The 18,053-nt window shown below is 47.0% G+C and overlaps 5 protein-coding genes across 5 annotated transcripts; 4 read left to right on the top strand and 1 right to left on the bottom strand.

Moving 5' to 3' along the window:
- Positions 1–1,665: 1,665 nt before the first annotated feature.
- On the top strand, positions 1,666–3,757 carry sdh1_1 (putative succinate dehydrogenase [ubiquinone] flavoprotein subunit, mitochondrial; the record flags this gene model as incomplete). The annotated part of the gene is made up of 4 exons (XM_031149222.1): positions 1,666–1,826; positions 1,875–1,965; positions 2,036–2,105; positions 2,160–3,757. 4 exons carry the CDS (start codon positions 1,666–1,668, stop codon positions 3,755–3,757), a joined length of 1,920 nt encoding a protein of 639 aa, XP_031006045.1.
- Positions 3,758–5,125: 1,368 nt separating this feature from the next.
- fnx1 (Multidrug resistance protein) lies at positions 5,126–6,799 on the bottom strand (the record flags this gene model as incomplete). Its single annotated transcript, XM_031149221.1, has 1 exon — positions 5,126–6,799. One exon carries the CDS (start codon positions 6,797–6,799, stop codon positions 5,126–5,128), a length of 1,674 nt encoding a protein of 557 aa, XP_031006020.1.
- A 682-nt stretch (positions 6,800–7,481) lies between these two features.
- LHYA1_G004258 (uncharacterized protein) lies at positions 7,482–8,507 on the top strand (the record flags this gene model as incomplete). Its single annotated transcript, XM_031149220.1, has 3 exons — positions 7,482–7,640; positions 7,751–7,971; positions 8,045–8,507. The coding sequence occupies 3 exons, from the start codon at positions 7,482–7,484 to the stop codon at positions 8,505–8,507; spliced, it is 843 nt and encodes a 280-aa protein (XP_031006021.1).
- Positions 8,508–9,417: 910 nt separating this feature from the next.
- Positions 9,418–10,326, top strand: yieH_1 (6-phosphogluconate phosphatase; the record flags this gene model as incomplete). The annotated part of the gene is made up of 3 exons (XM_031149219.1): positions 9,418–9,432; positions 9,477–9,638; positions 9,757–10,326. The coding sequence occupies 3 exons, from the start codon at positions 9,418–9,420 to the stop codon at positions 10,324–10,326; spliced, it is 747 nt and encodes a 248-aa protein (XP_031006018.1).
- Positions 10,327–15,289: 4,963 nt separating this feature from the next.
- On the top strand, positions 15,290–18,019 carry CHIT1 (Chitotriosidase-1; the record flags this gene model as incomplete). Its single annotated transcript, XM_031149218.1, has 5 exons — positions 15,290–15,668; positions 15,712–16,057; positions 16,118–16,573; positions 16,622–17,158; positions 17,278–18,019. 5 exons carry the CDS (start codon positions 15,290–15,292, stop codon positions 18,017–18,019), a joined length of 2,460 nt encoding a protein of 819 aa, XP_031006019.1.
- Between the last annotated feature and the right edge of the window lie 34 nt (positions 18,020–18,053).

Here is an 18,053-nt window from a genome sequence, read left to right as displayed (position 1 = left end):
CGCACCTATAATAACTGCGGTAAAAACCCAGCTCCGTCGGTGGGAATGCTTATTTGGGAAAGCCATCAATTTTGAATACTTGATAACTTGATCAGACAGAAGTTCTAGTATAGTGAGTTGCTTGGGAGAATTATGTTTTAAAATCAAACACTATCAATGTTCTTCCCACTTGAGTCTGCAATAATTGCTGAGAACAAAAATCCACAAAACGTGTATGCCGGCTTCTTAACTTTCTTAGATTCGTATTCGTATATCATTGCATCATAAAGATATTACTGCCAATATGTATTTATTCTACAAGGGGGGTTCTTGTTTTTTTTTAATCAAAATCCCAGAGTTGTGAAAGTGCAAATAACTTGACTCAAATTTAACTTTCAGGAAATCAGGGATTTTCTCTTATCATATTAATGGACTGCAAAGAGGGTGAAGCGAGATCACCATATATAGTATGCAGTCCAATGCTCACTTCGAAACGGCGGTGGGCTTGCGCGCTTATGCAGTATAATCTCAGCCTTTTTAGTTGAACTAAATCCTACCAGCATTTGCCAAATAGCACTTGGTGCACCGCGCGGCTGGAGAAGTTTCCGAGGCCAATACTGCACAACATGAATCCAGACCTGTCGGAATTGACGTGCAGGTTCAGGGACACTCAGACAATCAACATGCGTACAACGTCAACGAGGTCGCCGAGTCGCCGACCTAAGGAATAGTAAATCAACGTTTCTAACATAATCCATTCCGTTTCTTCATTTCCCTGGCCTCGAGAACCATGGTTTTTATAGTGCGTCGTCTATCGTAATCTCATAGCGGAAAGCAAAGCTCATGCTAAAGAACGGGAAGCTACCTAGGTACGCGTGGCTTATTGAGGATTTCGGACATGTCCTTCTCTTACGGGGAATAATAGTTCATTTGCAGGGAAATCGCATTGATTGAGCTTCTAATGACTATCCTAGTTGATCTTGGAGAATCAGATTTGTGTCATCCAAGTCAAATCAGTTGAGTAGCGAAAATCAACCCGAGAGAAGAATATGAAGCCGGGGAGCAGATTGATGATTTTAGTCTAATAATTAAGCATTAATTTAGTGATTTAGAAGAAAGCTTGATGTATATCTAAAAGTGAGGGGTTATAAATAGGTGGGATTTCATTTACTTCTATACGTGTAATAACTTTCAGCATGCGAGTATGATTTTCCTTCCGTCACTTACCTTATTCTGATGGTAGTAAGTACCGCTTCTTTTTTTCTAGCATGAAGAGCATAAAAAGTTTAATGGCTTATGATTGGGCCGTAAAACACCATACTATAGGAGAGGAGTTAACGCCAATCTCACTGCGGGGTACTAGCGGGGTAGATTGTTACTGACAGGAGATACTGAGAGTTCACCAAGAGTTGGACTTTCACAAATGAAGAGAAGGGCATGTCAATTATTGCAAAACATACAGCCCCTTGCTGTCAATTTAAAGTGTTCTATCTCGTTCTCAATATGTAAAGGAGTATTAATTCGTGGGATAGTAGCAAGCATACAGCCGATATGTCTGTCCTACGTGGAGTTATTCCCGGCGGGGTAGCCGATGGCCTCGGAACCCCACGATAGAAGTATTATATCTGTACTTCCATCATTTGACGTTTCATCCTCTCTAATTATTCCATGTCGGTCAAGTGAAGGATGAAACTGTTTATAACAAATCGCGGGAAACTCCTCAGTCGGAATTTTCGAAGTCGTGGGGCAGCGACAAAGAGAAGGAATTTCGTCACCCAGACATCAAGGAGGGCTACGACGGCGGCTGGTGGAGTTTTGAATTATCCAGTAATCGACCATCATTACGAGTAAGTATCCTCGTGCATAACGGAGATTTGTGGTTCTAATTAGAGCAGTGCTATTGTTGTCGGAGCTGGAGGTGCTGGCCTGCGAGCCGCGGTTGGACTTGCAGAATCAGGTCTGGAGACTGCTTGTATAAGCAAGCTGGTAAGTTTTTAAGATTCTTGAATTCAAGTCCAAAGTGTACCACATGGCCTCATCACTGATTCTACCTTAGTTCCCTACTCGTTCTCACACTGTAGCTGCGCAGGGTGGCATAAACGCTGCTCTGGGTAATATGACTAAGGGTAAGTGAACGTTGACGCCTTGAATACGAGTTCTTATTTCTGAGCTGCCAACAGATGACTGGAGATGGCACATGTATGACACTGTCAAAGGAAGTGACTGGCTCGGAGACCAAGATGCAATCCACTATATGACTCGAGAAGCACCAAAAGCGGTATACGAGCTGGAGAATTACGGGATGCCATTTTCCAGAACGAGCGAAGGAACGATTTACCAAAGAGCTCTCGGTGGCCAGTCCTTGGAGTATGGCAATGGGGGCCAAGCATATCGAACTGCTTGCGCGGAAGATAGAACTGGACATGCTATGCTTCATACACTCTATGGCCAGAGCTTGAAGCATAATACCAATTTCTTCATCGAGTATTTTGCTCTTGATCTGTTGATGGTGGACGGAAAGTGTGCTGGGGTCATCTGCTTGAGCATGGAAGATGGCACTATCCATAGAATGTTTGCTCGAAACACGGTCTTGGCCACTGGCGGGTTCGGTAGAGCTTATTTCTCGTGTACGTCTGCTCATACGTCGACTGGTGACGGTAATGCTATGGTAGCAAGAGCTGGATTGCCAAATCAGGACATGGAATTCGTGCAGTTTCACCCTTCTGGCATTTACGGTGCAGGAGTGCTAATCACCGAAGGCGCCAGAGGCGAGGGTGGGTATTTGCTCAATGGGAATGGCGAGAGATTCATGGAACGGTACGCTCCCACTGCGAAGGATCTAGCTTCAAGAGATGTTGTATCGAGGTCCATGAATCTAGAAATCAAGGAAGGAAGAGGATGTGGACCTGAAAAGGATCACATCTACCTCCAGCTATCACATCTCCCACCTGAAGTGATCCATGAACGGTTACCGGGAATTGCAGAAACGGCCAACATCTTCTCGGGAATCGATATCACAAAACAGCCCATCCCTGTTCTCCCGACTGTACATTATTGCATGGGAGGAGTCCCAACCAATTATAGGGGGCAAGTCATTTCAGTAGCTGATGATGGAAAAGAGACTATTGTTGAAGGCCTCTACGCAGCAGGCGAGTCGGCTTGCGTTTCTGTCCACGGCGCAAATCGACTAGGAGCAAATTCGTTACTAGATATCGTTGTGTTTGGCAGGGCATCTGCACTTCACATTGCAGAGAACAACAATAAAGGAGCTCCTCATCTCAAGGTCTCAGAAGACATTGGCCATAACTCGCTAGCTGATCTTGAGAGAATACGGACTGCGTCTGGAGATGTCCCCAGTGCAAAGTTACGCCTTGATATGCAGAAGGCTATGCAAACCGACGTTGCAGTGTTCAGGACCGAAAAGTCGCTATCGGCTGGACACTCGGCAGTCCAGCAAGTGGAGAAAAATTTCCAAAACCGCTTAGGCATACGAGATCGGAGTCTGATCTGGAATAGTGATTTGGTCGAAACATTGGAGATGAGGAATTTGTTGACATGTGCTAGTCAGACAGCAAAGAGCGCCTTGGTCAGGAGAGAGAGTCGGGGTAGTCATGCGAGAGAAGACTTTCCTGAACGACTTGATGCTGAGTGGATGAAGCATACGTTGAGTTGGCAAAAGGAGGGAGAGGATGTGAAGATAGGCTATAGGAATGTAGTGTTGTCGACCCTGGATGAGAATGAATGCGCAAGTGTGCCTCCGAAGAAAAGGTCTTACTAGACTTTGATTCATGCTAACTTAGCAATAAGCCATAATAACAACTCTTTGGCAGTAAGTATTCTTCAAAATAGTCACAGTAGTACGTTTCTATTCTGTCTCCAGTCTATAAAGCAAGCGAGGGAATGGAAGTTTCTGATAAAATAACGTCTAATAGCTATATGTCAAGCATTGTATTCCGAGCTTATCATGCTACCAGGTAGATATTATATTTAAGAATCCATAAATTTCGAAATAGGGAAGTCCAAAAGGCATATAGCCAATTATATGTAAGTGACGGACGGCAAGGCGTTATTATCAATGATTGATTGCTGTCAATTCAAATTCTACGGTCAAGTAATATTAGACAATAACACATATTAACAGTGAAAGTGAAAGCCTAAAAGAGAATGAATCCCATCTAAATCATTCATTCATACATCAAATTCCAAAGCCAAGGTCCACTATAACCATTACTGACCGGTACATATTCCTAAACAAGCCCAAGACCTCCAGGCTCCATCAAGAAAGCAGGTGCTAGGAAGAGAAGAGAGCCTATGTTTCCTGCGCACTATATTGAGAGAATTTTGCCTTGATTGCCGAAAGTTGAATAGCAATTCAACTAACTATCAGAACAACATATCCAGAAACCAAGAAGCGATTGCTGGGTTTCAAAAACCTACCTACTTACATAGCAGTTCAGTCCAATTCTGCAGGTAGTGATTTCACTCCTCCCATATATATCATACCAGCCATACCCCATCGTATCCCGACAAGTTCAACCGCATTTCCCTAGGGAGTACCAGTATATGAGGAAGGTTTGCTGAGAATAGCTATTAGATATACAAGTGGGAATGGCAAATGGATTTATAAGATAAAGTTGAGGAAGATGTTAAGGATGCGGACGGATGTGATAGTAGGGAATAAGGGATGTGTTGTAACTTGATTTGCTGTCAAGGAAATAACTGTTGTCGATGCTCGTTCGTTCGTTCGTTCGTTTAAGAAATACTAGTGGGCGAGTAGAAGCAATATAACACCATGCAGATCCCCGTGGAATAGTTGCGAATCTTCATCGCCAATAGTTAGTCTAGAGAGTAGACCGCAAGACCGTGACTTGGCAACGCTATGTCGCTGCTTTCAGCACCGAAGTAGATCCCGGTCGCGAGAGATGTGGTAATATACTAACCTGTACGAATAGGGGCGCTGTGCATAATTGTTTGCACCATATGGACTTTGTCGGCTGTATGAATCATGAACATTGCCCCTCGAGTGTTTCTTTCGTTGTCTTTTTCTTCCAAATGCTCCTCGCTTATTCAAATCCAAGTCCAAACCCAGATTTTCACTCGTATATCCATTTTAAATTGAGTATATACTATAGACATATATTCTCCCTCATCTCGATCCGATAGAAGGTCTCCTTTCCAACGTCTTATGCAAAACATGTTCCCTCATAAAAGCACCCACCACCAACCCCAACACCGCAACCCCAAGACTAGTCAAAAACACCCCCCTCAACGCCTCCCCAAACGCGTCTTTCGCACCGCTTTCCCATCCCCCCGGAAGACTGCCCAATCCATCAACACCATCTCTAATCCTACCAATCTCCTTTTCAGCCCCAGGGTATCCATCAAACCTGTCATGCAAGCCCTTGGAGAGCAGGTTCTGGTAGACTGCACTCGCAATCGTGATGCCGATCGTGGAGCCCGTGGACCGGAAGGCATAGGTCGCGGATGTGATGACGGCTTGGTGTTCGTGCGCTATGGCTGCGATGACTGCCAGGAGAGTGACGGTGAGGATACCGCCGTACCCGGCTCCTATGAGCGCCATGTATATCCAAATGCCCCAATTACTCTTCGCGGCTACATTGACGTCCATGGTGGTCAATAAGCCGGTTCCAAGCGTGAATATGACTAGCAGGGCAAGGGAGAGGATCTTGTAGCGGCCGGTGTGGTTTAGGATGAGGCCGGTGCCGAGCGATCCAAAGGAGGTGCCGACGGAGTGGGGGATTAGGCGTAGGCCGGAGAGCGTGGCAGAGAGGCCGGCGGTTTGGAAGAATATGGGGATGTAGAAGAGGGTTATGAAGGAGGAGGCGGTGGTGAGGAAATTGGTTATGCAGGCGGATGCTACAGTGCGGTGGAGGAGTAGATGGACGGGTATAATAGGCTCACTGGCCACCCTGGCCTCGATGTACACAAACAATGCAAGTCCCATGCCCGACAGCGGTAAGGAAACCAGAACCAGAGGGTGGGACCAGGGTACTACATTGCCCCCAGAATTCAAGCCAAGGAGTAGCAAGACGAGTGTCAAGACCAGTGTCCCGGCACCGAGGAAATCCACGCGCGAAAGAGCGGGCTTGGACGACTGTTTCGGCGGGACGTTGACGAAGAAATATACGAGGATGGCTGAGATGATAATCAAGGGCACTTGTACCAAGAACGCAACTCTCCAGCCCCAAACGTCATTTACCCATCCGCCAAAAATCCCACCTAGCCCCGCTCCAGAGCCATAACATACATTGCCTAAACCCTGTACCAAGCCTCTCCTCCTCAAAGGCACGAGATCAGAAGCCACAAACGTGCTAATGGCCATCAAACCGCCTCCTCCCATGCCGGCAACGACTCTGCCGAGTATCATCACGGCTTCGGAGCCCGCGAGACCACAGATCAGATTGCCGGCGCAGAAGAAGGCGTTGGAAACTAGCAGGCCGGTGCGGCGCGAGAAGATGTCTGTGAGGCGGCCGGAGAGCGGCTGGCAGGCTGCATTGGCTATCAGATAGGCGGAGGCGAGCCATGAGAGGAGGGAGAGGGAGGAGAAGGAGCGCGAGATGGGGGTTGAGAGGGTGGCTATTATGGTGCTGTCGAGGGCGCCGAGGAAGACGCCGGTGTAGACGGCGGAGAGGGTTATCAGGAGATTCCAGGAGGAAGGTTGCGAGGGGATAATGACTTGTTCTTCGGCGGGTTCTTCATCTTGCTCATTGTCGTTATCGCCGTGGGGAGTTTCGCGGAGGAGGGGCGTTTCTTCGTCTGCACGGGGTGAGGACTCGCCATTGGGAGTGTCTACTGCCATTGTGAAGGTTGGAGTATAGGATGGATATGTGACAACATAGGAAATATAAGAAATATACTTATATCTTCTCCATTCTTGTCTGGAGTACCGTATGTCGTGCTTATTTCAAGGCGGAGGGCGTGGGCGTGACGGACATCGGCACTCAAACGTGGGGTCAAAGCTTGAAAGAGAATACGGCGTAATAATGCAGAGTGTACTTACTCATTCTTCATTCCTGATTTTCTCTTCTAATCATTAGTCTGATATATCTTCATCCCACAATTACTTGCGTCTTCCATACTCTTTTAAGAATATCCAGAAAGGGGTCATAATACGAAGTTTTACAATGTTGCTATTTTTATCTCCTTCCCGTTCGCTCGTTGATCCACCCGTCACCCTGACAGCAGCTGAAGCCATTCGGCGGTACGCGTGGAGTAGCTGATGAGCCTCCCAGATGACACAAGCATTGCCTGACTGTCTTTCTTCAACAGGAAACTTGGTTTCTTCTTCTTCTTCATGCATGCATCCATCCCACGCAACTATTTCACACGGATTTCTCAATCATCTATCTTCTTTCTGACATTATCCGCTTCAGCTTGATTTAATTGATTGCGCCGACTAGCAGCGAGTAGAGTAAACAAACCACATCCTCGTATCCGTTCAACAAAGATCCACAGCGAGAAACAAAAAACGCCCACCCACCATGGCAATAATGGAGTTCGGCGTCCAGCACCTCCAGAAGGGCAAGCTGGGCCTACATATCGCACAAGCAGTACTCGTCTTTGTCTCCTGGGTGCTAGATATTACTGTTTTCCGGAGTAGTGCTAAGATCGACGGGAGGGTCGGGTGGAATTTTGGTGTCGTGAGCCTTCCCCAGCCTTGCTTTCATTTCACCCTCTTCAAACTTGTAACAGACTCCAACTCGGGAGGACTTCATTGTAGTGCAAATATGCTAATTGTTGGTGTCTGCAGTGCTTTCTAACAATACCCGCTCTCATCTACCTGACCATGACCCCCCGCTTCCCACGCGCTCGCAAGTTGGCAAACCCATATGCCATGGCAGTAGTCGATTGTCTATTTTGTCTTATCTGGCTCAGTGCGTTTGCCACGGTGGCGAATTGGAATGGGGCCGGGAAGTGCGGAGATGGGTGTGGAAAGGCAAAGGGAGTTGTTGCGCTGGGAGTTTTCACATGGTTTGTTCCCCTATACACATCCTATTCAGCCTATCCTTTGAAGAGAGGGAAATTAACTAATGGGATGGGATAGGTTACTCTGGATAGCAACATCGCTAATCTCCCTCTACGGCGTCGTATACTACAAACGTGAAGGCTACCTACCTGGTGCTTCGAGAGTCCCTACGAATGCGCAGATGATCGACCCGGATAAGGAGGCCTTTAGTGCGGGGGCTCATGATGGCCACGATGATGAGTATGCGCCTATGCATGAGGAACATGATATGTTGCATGATGCGGATCACCATGATGGACAATCTAGTAGCCACTATGATGAAGGGGAGCAATATGGTGGAGGTGGAAGCGCTTATGGGGCAGGAAGTGGAAGTGGAAGTGCTTACGGAGCAGGAAGCTATGTGCCGCCGACTGTTCATGATGAACCTACGGGTTACGGTGGAGCGGGCATGATGCATGATGAACCTACTGGATATGGAGGAGCTCCTGCGATGCATAATGGGAGAGCACAGTTTCCGAGTGCGAGGTATGATAATGTATAGAGGCAAAGGAAAATTATGAGTGTTTTGATAGATGGATTGGTACACAGGGCGGCTTCTCGGAGTATACATGGGAACGGACGGTGTTTGGTGTATTGATACTATAGATGCAATCAATGAATTGCTGTGTGTATACACAATCATCTAAGGAGAGGGAGAGCTATCAGAAAGGCTCAGTACAGTACCAACATTGAAGTCCGGGCCAAGGAGCCAAGTCCGAGAAAGGCTTTCTGACCTGGAACACTCGGAAGACCGCCGAGGAACATTCGTCTCCTAGGCAAGGCTTCTTAAAAGCACAGCCTCTATTATCGTAGGAAAATCTCGGAATCTCCCTCCGGTCCATCGAGGCTGAATCTTTCCATTTACCCATACCATCCATTCCAAAGCTTGACGTCGGGCCGAACCTAAATAACATGTGCAGCTTCTTTTTGCTGCCCAATCCTTCCCTCTCGAATCATTCATGCATGTGTTTCTTTCAACCCTTGGGAAAATGGTTCTTGTATTCCCGATTTCTCCCTGCGTTTACACTTTGTTTTCGTGCAGTTGTCGTACTAGCGACACCACCCTAGGCTGGTGCTGGTCCAACAACAGAACAGCCCCGCACCTGACGACGCGGGGTCACACGTTAAGGAAGCAGAGAGGGGCATTGCGGTGTTCAAGTTCAATAAAGCAGCCTCCTTTCCCTGTTCTCCTCCGACTGGATGCTATCAACTTGACGAGGACTTTGCATTGACGATACAGGTTAAAGAGCTTGCGTACAGTTATATATACCGTTACGAGAGAAGGAAAGATAGGGAAGACAGCGAGTCGAGACGAGGCTGAATCTACTCAACGACACTACAAATATACGGAGCAAAGGATCCATCCATAGAACCAAGCATACTACCCTCCAATTCCACTCCACTCCCTCGCAATGGCACCAAGAAAGGTATTCGTTTCCTTTCTCTCTCGCCCTCTCTTCGAAAACATCAGCTAATTCCAATTCTCCAGATAACAACCCTCCTCTTCGACTGCGACAATACCCTCGTCCTCTCCGAATCCCTCGCCTTCGAAGCCTGCGCTGACCTCGCCAATGAAATCCTCGCATCTCATAACATCCCCGAGCGTTACACAGGTCCGCAATTGCTATCCGAAGTAAGAAAGATAACCTCAAAACCATCCTTTCCCTTCACCCCCACCTCTTGCCCCTCTCCCCCTATATCCCACGATCTCCCAAGACAGAAAGAAAGCTAACTTGAACGCCCCTCCTTAGTTCGTAGGCCAAAACTTCCGCGGCATGATGGTCTCCCTAAAAGCAAAATACAAGTACGACATGCCCGACGCCGAGCTCGAGAAATACGTAAGTAGAGAAGAAGACCGCGTGATCGCTAAGCTGCGCGCCGCGCTGCAGCCCTGCGAAGGCGTCGAACCCATCCTATCTAAGCTGCACGCCGAGGGAAAGTACACGCTTAGCGTCGTGTCTTCATCGGCGTTGCGCCGCGTACAGGCGTCGATAGAGAAGGTTGGGCAGGATAAGTATTTCGATCCCAAGAGTGTGTTTTCAGCGGCGACGAGTCTAGAGACGCCGACGAGCAAGCCAGATCCGGCAGTTTATCTGCATGCGATGAAGGTGTTGGTGAAGGAGCCTGGGGAGTGTGTGGCGGTGGAGGATAGTCGGAGTGGTGCGACGGCGGCGGTTAGGGCGGGGATTACAACGGTGGGCTATGTGGGGAGTTATGAGTTGGAGGAAAGGGGGAAGATGAGGAAGGTGCTGCAGAATGCCGGGTGTGGGGATGTGATGGAGCATTGGGGGGGAGTTTTGGGGGGTGTTGGGGGGGATTGAGAAGGGTGAGTGAGGTGGGGTTTAGGATGGATGATGTCTTTTGTTCCCTTGGTGGGGTATTGAGTTGAATTATAGTAGCTTCTAAGGCTATTTATTAAAGAGTAGGTGGCATGAATCTCTTGCTAAATAACATAGGTAGATAGTGATAGTTTGTTTATGTGTTTATGTATTTATGTCAAAACTCTTTCTTCTCTACCTTACATCCATATTTTACTATATACTCACTTCACTTCCGTTATTTTCAAAGCTTGCAGATTCTAAATACGTCTTTATAAGCTACAAAATAATAAAAGATACGCTGTTCTTCACTCTTGCTTACCAAAGATTCCGATGCCGGGATGGAAATTAGGCTGCTATTCTGATCTGAAGAAATGCAAGTGCTGAAAAACCAGACGCATGTCTTTGATTGCATGGGAGAATCAGCGGAAGATCATTCCATCTTTATTATAGGAGGAGATAGACAAAGTAAGGTAGATGAGTTCTACACATCTTATACTATTTTAGGGGAAGTGGATTAAAAAGTGGAGGGGTTGTATTTTGTACCATTCACTATCCCCTTCCTACTTAAAGGTATCCCGAGTTATCCGCTTCTCTGCTATCTTCCTCGTACTCGCACTACACCGCGGAGTGCTTATAAAGATACTTCTTTCACTTGCTAATATTACTCGCCATGATTAGATGTGATCACAAAATCAATCCCATTTAGGTAGCAAGGAGGGAAACTTGTCGGCAAGGAAGATCGAATACGAAATTGATAGTATTAAAAGATGAACTGCCTGGGAGAAAGTTCTGTTAAGGGAGAGTGATAAAAATAAGTTCATCGGGGATATTTGCTATCAAGAAAGCATTCGGTCGAGGTGCCCTTTACTGTCATTATCCTATAATCCACGACGGGAAGCTGATAGCCTGAGGTTGTGAATAGTTCTCTAAGCTGAGACCCTTAATATCTTACACAGATACTAAGAATTGGCTAGAGTTTTGATTTGCCTGCAGGGCTGAATTCCACACGCAACTGATTGGTGCTCGATCAATTGCATTTACTAGGTTAAAAAACAGAAAAGAAGAAGGAATCCCATAGAGCTTTATAGTCTACAAGTCCCGGGATAATACAAATTTCTTTGTGAATTCACTAGACATGCGTCTACCTTATCTGTTTCTTTTTCTCCCGACCAAGGTGAAAGTGGTTGATCGGGGTATATAAGTTTTATTATTTTAACTTCTTTTCTAAGAATGCTAGCCTGCGAATAAGAAAACGATCAGCAAGTTACGGGGAGTGAAAAGGCAAGGCCGGAATGTGTTTATTATGATTCGGCGCGGAATAGGATAGCATCACGGTCTTCCAATCTTAGGAGCGTAGGTAATAAAGCGTCTGTTTCAGCGAGACTTGAACAGGAGTTGCTGTCATATAGAACAGTCGGTCAAGATAGAGTGTGTTGTCAATCCTCAGACTAGGTAGTCAATAGACTTCATTGGATACCCCACTTCCACCGTGCAACATAGAAATATGATCTAGCGTTTTTACCTCAAGTACTTTTACATCTCTAACTATCTCGGAGGCTTTTTTTCGTCTTGTGCTCAGACTTCTCAAGGAATTCGTATTGCTTTTTGGTATGCAGAGGAGAACAAGGCGACAGCTGAAGAGTTTTATAGGCTTCTTCGTAGGGCATTGCAGATAAGAAAAACTGTGTATTCACTTGTCAATCGGCCGCAAGCTCATGTACCATCGGCATATACCCCTTAAGCAAAGGGCAGGCATGAGTACCGATTCTTATGAGGATGTTGAGGCTTTGCATAAAACTTCGCCGTTGCCGGGCTTGCGGACATCTTGGAGGAGAGTCCCTACTTGGCCTTTGGATGGGAAGATGATGTTGAGGGACTTCATTCTGACGAGGTGGTATAGGGACAGTGATCGGACGTGCAACTATATTTGCTAGCTAACAAGTCGTGACTTTTATCCAGGTCCTTTTGTCTCTTGAAGCCAAAACCTCCCATAATCATCTTCACCATATTGCACTCCCTGGGCAAGAATATCGGATGTAACATAACAGTTCTAAAAGCATCTGTCTTCACGCCCTGCATGTGTCGATCAGAGCCTGTGCTTGCCTATATCTATACAGAATGGCAGCAATGAGCATCAAGATGAAATCAAATAGCAAATAGCAAAGCCGAAAAGCATTTCATCTACAATTTCTGAAGTAACGTCCCGATACTATAAGTTGATACTATGCAACGTGAGACTGTGACTACAACGTAAGAATAGCTGCTCACGCATTGATACCACGCAAGCGATGATTAAAGAGGACGATATTGATAAAACAAGGTGGGTTTAATAACATATCAAAATATGGAATTATGGGCAGGCAAGGAGAAATCCAGATGTCCCCTCACTTGACATGGGGAATTACTACTGGACGTAACGGTACTCCGTGCGCGTCCCTAAAGCAAAGAGCTTTCGCCTGTCAGTATCTTTAGCTGCGTCTTAATAAACATAAATTGAAAGAGCATAGCAAATGGTCGAGAAAATGTTGACAGAAGATGCTTTGACGAACTTGCTGGAGGTTTAGCTGCTTATATAAGCATGATGGTCCATGAAACTATTCTTCGGTTATTCGGGTATATCGTCTTCTCTATATACACATATTTAAATAAATGGCTTCCACCTTATATACTAGCTTCAAACCTCTATTTCATCTTCTCTGTGACGTTCATATTTTCACACGTTGAAGAGCTGAGGTAAGTCACCTGACTAGGAGATATTTCGGGAGCAGGCTAGTTTTCCGTCAACGTCACTTCACTTCTTCAATTCCATTGCCGGCAAGCTTGAAATTATGATCTCATTCAAAACGGCAGGTCTAAGTATCGAAGTATCTAAGTATACCCATTTTCCTAAACAGCTTTCCGATATATACCTTACGTTCTATATATCTTGTATCCTACCCTTCAATTAATCTCTCAATTCCCTCTTCCACAATGTCCGACCCCAATAACCCCAATATCGAGTCCAGAAGTACTCCCCAGTGGGCACTTTACCAGCGCGAGCTCTTATGGAAAGACAACACAGGAGAGGTGCCTCCCTTCAGCACTGATCCTGGTGACCTAGAAGATTTAGCAAAGAAAAGCCTCACCAGCGGAGGATGGCAAGTCCCCCCTTCAATGCCCTCCAATTGGCTCCCAAACCTCCACCTAACCTCCCATACTACAGGTATTACGCCTCCTCCAATGCCGGGCAATCCTACACACACCTCGCAAACCGACAAGCCTTCTACCGCCACCGCATTATCCCCCGCATGCTCATTGATACCAATACGCGCGATACCAGTACCACCATCTTTGGGCACAAAGTCAGCGCACCCATCGGCTTTGCGCCCATTGGCATAAACAAGATCTACCACCCGCTCGGCGAGCTGCCCGTCGCGAAAATAGCAAAGGAATTGAACCTACCATACTGTCTCTCCACAGCAGGATCATATCCCATTGAAGATGTAGGGGCGGCAAATGGTGGCGGTCCGCGATTTTTCCAACTGTATATGCCGCACGATGACGAACTTACGATATCTTTATTGCAGAGGGCGCATGATAACGGGTTTACGGCGTGTATTCTTACGCTTGATACGTGGCAGCTTGCTTGGAGACATCATGATGAGGCACAGTCGAATTATGCGTTTTATCATGGCGTAGGAGCTGATTTGGGGCTTTCTGATCCGGTGTTTCAGAAGAGGTTGAAGGAGAAGGGGATTGATGCGAAGAAGCAGCCTAATGAGGCGGGGGCGATGTGGATTGATAATGTGTGGCACGGCAGAGCCTGGAGTTGGGAGAAGATGCCATGGTTGATGGAGCAGTGGAGGAGGATTAGTGGGGGGAAGCCGTTTTGTTTGAAGGGCATTCAGAGCGTCGTGGATGCGAGGAAGGCGATTGAGCTTGGGGTAGATGGGATTGTGGTTAGCAATCATGCGGGGAGGCAGGTTGATGGGGCGATTGCGAGTTTGGATGCGCTGGAGAAGATTGTTGATGGTATGTGATCTGGATCCAAGTTCTTGGGCATCTGCTAACTTGATTTTAGCTGTCGGTGACAAGACGTACATCATGTTTGATTCGGGAGTGCGGGGTGCCGCGGATATCTTCAAAGCTCTAGCCCTCGGTGCAAAGTTTGTGTTCGTTGGCAGATTGTGGGTGTTCGGACTCAGCATTAAAGGAGAGCTTGGTGTCCGACATGTGATGAAGAGTTTGCTGGCTGACTTTGATATTTTGATGAATGTGTCAGGATATCAGAGCGTGGATCAAATCACGCGCGACAGTATCGATAGCTTGCCGAACAGTGCGGCTATGATTGCTGAAAAGTCGAAGCTGTAAGAAGGACTGTCTGCCGAGACAATGATACCAATATATGTAGCGTTGCAAGAGAAGCGAGGTTGAGCGAAGGTAGACTTGCTAAGTTAGGTACCACGAATCGTAAGATGTATACGAGTGTAACATGCTCACGAACATGCCTAGCCTTCCTCTCTTCCCTCTTATGTGGTTGACCTTTGCAGTGACTAGCATTCTAATCTGGAATGTCTTACCAAATAACTATTCTACAACATTCTTTGCGGACAGTGACCGGTTAGTGAAATGCGGGGGTGTCTCTTGGTTGGACATGTCTGTTGCACATCTTTTTCTCGGCAATATGAAGTTACGCTCGTTGAAATACAATATTACAGTCCTCGCGCAAGCATTCAACGGCTGTTCAATCTCAATGGGGCCAGCTGACTCACCTGTATGAAGTCTCGCAGCTCGCTTCACTGCCGCCCCCCTTTCCATTGATCGAAGCGCTCAGACGCCCCTTCCATTCTTAGCCGGAACAGGAGGCGAGAAAACCCAGAACTTCCATTTATATTTGACTCTTTCCTCTTGCCAATATTCACCATCTCTCCTAAGCAATTCTCATCTCCTACCTGTCTGTCTTTCTTCCTTTCAGTACCATACCATGTACCCATCTGTCATTCTCTCAGCATGGACTTTTCTCCAAGTCGTCCTTTACAGTGCCACAAGCCACGCCCAGCTTGTTCCTCCCCCACATTTTTATAACACCACCTCAGCCTTCATCTCCCCACGCAGAAATGTTATCAGTCAGCAGGATCTCAGCCTGGCTCCTCCGATACCAATTCTCGACATTGGGCTGCAGCACATGCTTGGCCAGATGGGTGCTAATGCCACCAGGGCTGAGAACGTCTCCAATGCAGAAGCAGATGGCCGACCGCCACCGCCAGAAGTCTCGAAATTCACTCTGTCGTACCAGAAAAATGCACCTGCTGAGTGCGGTCCTGGTCAGCCTTGTGCTGACCAGAGTTGCTGCAATTCGGTACGTGCTGTTGAGCCTGGGAACTGAATCCGGCTGACGAAGAACAGGAAGGCAAATGTGGATTCAAACCTTACAATTGTGTCTCGTCTGCTGCGACGACTTGTATCTCGAATTGCGATGCCCATGCTATGTGTGGAGTAGACTCGCTACAAGGGCAGCAGAAATGCGACTTGAACCTATGCTGTTCTTACTTTGGGTATTGCGGTGTGAGTACCTGGAACATTCGACGGCGATAATCACCACTGATAATTACCAGGCAACAGATGCACACTGCGCTACCCAAGGTCAAACTCCGTGCCAACCAGGATTTGGAGACTGTCAAGTCATGAGTGCGCCAAACTGTACGACCAAGACAGCTTCCAAAGGTAGGCGAGTCGCATATTATCAGAGCGGGTAAGTGGTCAACTATATTGGATATCTATCTTACCATCATTAATCAATATCTACAAATAGGGGTGCGAATCGAGCCTGTGATCGAGTCTACCCATCCCAGATAGACACCACCGGCCTGACCCATCTCAACTTCGCGTTTGCCTCGATTGATCCCGTCACGTTCAGTGTTACTGCCGCAGATCCCAAAGACTTTCTATTGTACCACCAATTTACTACTCTGTCATCACCCCACCGTCTACAAACGTGGATTTCTATCGGGGGTGGTGGCTTCAGCGGCCCCGGCCCAACGCATACAACCTGGTCCGATCTAAGTTCCACGCCATCAAACCGAGCAGCTTTCATTTCTTCACTGGTTGGTTTCATGCATAAGTGGGGATTTCAAGGTGCCGATCTCGATTGGGAGACTCCAGCCCAGCCAGATTCTGGCGGGAAGCCGGAGGATACTGCGAATCTGGAACTTCTTATCAAAGAAATGCGTACTGCTTTTGGCACTAAGTATGGCATAAGCCTTGCGCTGTAAGAAATACCGAACTCTTCATTTTAGACATCCACTAATAGTTTCAGGCCTAACGACTTCAATTATCTTGCTGCCTTTAATCCTATAGCCCTCCAACCCTATGTGAGCTTTTTCAACTTCATGGCTTACGATTTACATGGCCCTTGGGAAACAGCACGACTGGGCGCTCTTCTTCGTCCACAGGCGGCGCTGCCGGATATCGAGAGGACGCTTCTGCCAATCTGGTTCGATGGTCTCGATGCTAGCAAGCTTAATCTTGGTCTCCCGTACTACGGACGCGGTGCCACTGTTTCTAGTACTTCCTGCGTAGATCTTAACTGTCCCTACTCTGGCCTCAGTCATGCCGGTCAATGCAGCAGCGAGGCAGGTATTTTGTCTTTAAAAGAAATCCAGGATATAATCGCCCAACGTCATCTTATACCAAAGGTCCTTCTAGGTATCTTTCAGAAATCAATCACATTTGATGACCAATGGATTTCATACGATGACAGCGATACTATAACCCAAAAGACACAATGGGCAGACCAACACTGTTTTGGTGGAACTATGATCTGGAGTGTTGACTTGGCTAATGGCAATGGAAGGTATGTACAATCCGTATCCTCTCAATCTCCATCCTCTCAATCTCCATCCTCTCAATCTCTATCCTTTCATCATATCTCTCCTCTTTCATCATATCTCTCCTCTTTCTGACACATTATAGTCCTGATCCTCTAGCTCTGAAAGTGAGCACTGATGGGACTTGTGGGAAGATTTCAACATGCTTCGGATCACACTTCGGTGATTGCTGCTCAGGCAATTCATTTTGTGGGTCTTCAAAAGACTTTTGTTCAGCAAGGAAAGGCTGTCAAGATCAATTTGGTGTATGTGACGAGGACAGTAGCCCGTTCAGCATTTCAAGCATTCCAAGCACGCCCGCCGCTGCCCCGACTGCGGTCAGCGTAGATGGCTCCTGTAATGATAAGACATGCCAGGGAAGCGCATTTGGAAACTGCTGTTCCCAGTATAATTTTTGTGGCTCGACCCCAGACCATTGTGGGAAGGGCTGCCAACCAGGCCTCGGAAGCTGCGCCGGAGATGTCAAATCTTCCAGTACTATCAGCAGTACGCCAGTCAGTACACCTACCTCTCTTTCTGTCAGCAAAGACGCATCTTGTGGTGCTGGTAAAACTTGCAAAGGCTCCGATTTTGGGAACTGTTGCTCAAAAAATGGTTGGTGTGGGTCTACCCCCGACTACTGCTCACTAGATAAGGGCTGTAATCCCGCAGTTGGCCTCTGTGGTGACAATTTGAAGATGACAGTCGATGGAAGTTGTGGGTCAGGAAAAATCTGTCTAGGTTCATCTTTCGGTGATTGTTGCAGCTCTCATGGGTGGTGTGGTAAGACTTCTGATTACTGCTCTTCGGCGAATGGCTGCCAAAGTGCGTTTGGGAGTTGTTCCTGAACTTGGCAATGTATAATGTGCCATGTGGAGGGGA

This window comes from Lachnellula hyalina (assembly GCF_007821495.1).
Source record: "Lachnellula hyalina strain CBS 185.66 chromosome Unknown contig00052, whole genome shotgun sequence".
Classification (NCBI taxonomy): Eukaryota; Fungi; Ascomycota; class Leotiomycetes; order Helotiales; family Lachnaceae; genus Lachnellula; species Lachnellula hyalina.
The sequence above is the reverse complement of the archived record's forward strand: the minus strand, read 5'-3'. Positions and strand labels throughout refer to the sequence as shown.